Source organism: Fomitopsis serialis (assembly GCF_022376445.1).
Source record: "Fomitopsis serialis strain Sig1Antser10 chromosome Unknown B0H18scaffold_213, whole genome shotgun sequence".
In the NCBI taxonomy this organism is placed as follows: domain Eukaryota; kingdom Fungi; phylum Basidiomycota; class Agaricomycetes; order Polyporales; family Fomitopsidaceae; genus Fomitopsis; species Fomitopsis serialis.
The window spans coordinates 1-2,973 of record NW_025955173.1 but is presented as its reverse complement, the minus strand read 5'-3'; the positions used below and the strand labels follow the sequence as shown (position 1 = coordinate 2,973).

The following is a 2,973-nucleotide window of genomic DNA, read 5'->3' as shown; positions in this document are numbered from 1 at the left end:
GGTGGTGCGAGATGGCGTAGTGCGAACTGCGCGATCTCTGCGACGACAACGAGGGTCATCCTTCGCTGGAACACTGCTGAAGCAAGACAGTCGTCTTGCTCATGGGTGCGCTGCCAGCCGAGGGTGGTCCACGCGTTGTTGTGACCGCGCAAGTCATCGAATTCAACGATGTCTTCAGTGTGGGATGGCGATCAAGCACTGAACGACGCCATTGACTGGGACGTGTATTCTCTCGAGCAAGTGCGTACAACATAAGCATTGCATACTTATAAGAGGTACTAGGCTGCTTCGATTTGCGCGTAGTACTGGAAGCCATGAGGACAGTTACGCGAAGGGAGCACAGCTAGTACCTTGCGCACTGTCTTGTACGAAGGACCAGTTGAGTCACCGCCCAATTCTTCACTATGTCACACGTCGGCTGAGTCGCATCGTAGGCAACTTGAAGTAGCCTTGGGACTCGAGAAATCTGCGTTGGCACGTACCTGTGGATCTCGCCGACTGAATACCAGACGGCGGGTCGAACCGCCACACAGATCTGGGCAGCCACAGACAGGCATTGCCCCAGTAATACTAGACGAGGGCCTTTGCGCTACATGGAGAAAAGTTCGGAGACAGCAAGGCATCGAAGCATGTTTACATCAAGGCATTTCGTCGCCAGGATGCTGTACTCTCAGCAACAAGGGGTACGCAAGTACAAGGACGGTCCGGCTGACAGCAGCAGTGTATTTGTGCCACCCAACGAATTCGAAACAGGCGGCTACGTACACGGTACCTGCTGGAAGAGTACAGCAACAAGCTTCCGTGTGCCTTGTATTCTCAGTTACGTAGTCTACCCTTCTGATAAGTGGTCAACCGTTGAACAACGGGCACTGCAGTGCACTGCTCCATGGGAGACGCGTATCGGGAAACCGCCCGCGCGTCACATCCGACATAAGTATGGAGGTTCGCATTCAGCTGCCGAGACATTACAACGCAACTTTCTTCGCCATCCACGACGCCGACCCTAGACCGGCCGCTGCATAGCAAGTCATGGCCGAGGTCAACCAGCACCCCGATGTCGTCGCACCGCCAGACTACACCATAGGTACGAGGATCATATAACACGCACTATTGTCTGACAACTTCAATCCCAGTCGAAGTTAACATACCAGATGGGCCATACGCAACCCTATCATTCGACCGCATCGAGACGGATCCAATGAACGGGGCCCGCTCATGCCCGATCCACTCAGCCCACTCAGCAGACCCGTTCAACGACGCCTGCTCATGCCCGCGTCGCGGAACATACCACGTCCAGGACCCATTCCGGGAGTCCGACTCGGACAGTGGAGAGGAAACACCCGCGACGGAGTCCTGTCAGCGCGAGCCCGTCGCAGCTAGACTCTTGGACCTCCATGCTCGCATTATCCACGGCGCCTTCTCCGGACTTCTATACCTGATACTGTGCGTTGCGTATACGTCGATGACTACCTTCATCGGCTGGAGGACCATGACCGTCATGGTCGAGCCACGAGTCCTCCGCGTGCGTCTTGGAGATCTTCTCCGCGGCGACAGCCGGCACCATCATCCTCGCGGTCATGTCACTCTACGTCTGGATGATCGCAAGGCTACTCTTGAAGGAGATTCAGAAACTGCTGGATCATGGAATCGATCCTTTTGCAAGAAAGGCGCCGAGGTGGTGGGGGAGCCGCGGACCGGGACACTCCTTCCTGCGCCGCCTCAGCGGATCCAGCGTCATGATTGGGCGCAATACCCCGCGCGTCCAGACTACATGGCGTTGGTATTGTTGCTGAGCGGCTTGTGTGGTCCCGCATTGGGCCTGTCGCTGCCGTTCGAGGGACGGAACGCGCCAGGGGATGCCGACTACGAAGGACGCGCTGGCGTGGGCGCATTCGGAACGGCGATCAGTCTCGCGCTGTTCGTTATGGTAGCCATTATGGTGACGGCTCTGAGCGTCCTTAGGCAGAAGATACGGTACCGGGTGTAGGGAGATGTTCCTAGGAGGTAGTGGGAGTCTGCAGGTAGGTTTGTGACGGACGTTTGGTTGAATGTGGGCCTGGAATGACAGAAAGCAGCGACGGACTTACGTTTCGGAATACATGTTGTCAACATTCGCGTACTCAAGGCATCAGTGTTGGTGAAGCCCTCTGCGCGACTGGCCTCCAGGTCGTCGAACACGCCAGTGTTCGCCATATCCACTGTAAACCCGCATAGCCTCTAAGCCACGAGTCGGAAGCCTCCCAGTATCAGTGCCGGCCTAGTAAGGAGACAAGAATTCAATTTGGCAGAGTGGCCGGTATGTTGTTGGCTCAATTGAATCGGCGGCGGCGAACTTCATGCTGGTAGCGTGACGGTATGTAAGTAGGGGGACCGGGGACGAATGCTCGAATCGGGTTTGGGATCTGGCCGCCACAAGCGCGTCCAGTGACGGTCCCGAGCCAGACTAAGCTTGGACACGACGGCAGCCCACACGGCCGCACGCTGCACATCGTACGCACATTTCACGCGTGGCACGGGCCCACTTCTATCGCTGCGCTAGACTGTCTCACACTGACAAGAATCCTCGTTCAATTGGCGCGACGTCTCAGAGCGAATCGGAAGTTTGGAGGTGACTACCTTCAAGTTGACCTTGAAGTGAGTACATACCTGCTGTTCAATACCATAACTCCACAACAAAGCCTTGTATCACGGTGTAGGTGATCAGATTTCCAAGTGACGGCGCACGAGACAATAAGTGGTCGCGAGGGACACAGATGAGTACAAGCACTGACGCTGAGGCTCAGTCAAGGATGACAGCTTCGACTCGGGCGGTCACTGAGCGCTACGAGCTCATCAAAGTTATGTAACTGCGAACCCGACCATTTCGGTGCGTCTTCTCTCCTCGTTGACGCATCTCCAGAAGGGTGACTTGGACTCTTCTAGAGACCCCAGGTACAATGCGATATACAAGAGTAAGGTGGGGACTCGTGGCTG

General features: G+C 55.9%; 1 protein-coding gene across 1 annotated transcript; it reads left to right on the top strand.

The window, feature by feature from the left end:
- The first annotated feature begins 572 nt into the window (after positions 1-572).
- B0H18DRAFT_1051440 (uncharacterized protein) lies at positions 573-2,305 on the top strand. The gene is given in 9 exon segments (XM_048030962.1): positions 573-600; positions 622-623; positions 659-696; positions 757-1,084; positions 1,134-1,495; positions 1,515-1,589; positions 1,664-2,024; positions 2,039-2,188; positions 2,233-2,305. 4 exon segments carry the CDS (start codon positions 1,030-1,032, stop codon positions 1,985-1,987), a joined length of 816 nt encoding a protein of 271 aa, XP_047885671.1. The 5' UTR covers positions 573-600; positions 622-623; positions 659-696; positions 757-1,029; the 3' UTR covers positions 1,988-2,024; positions 2,039-2,188; positions 2,233-2,305.
- Positions 2,306-2,973: the final 668 nt, after the last annotated feature.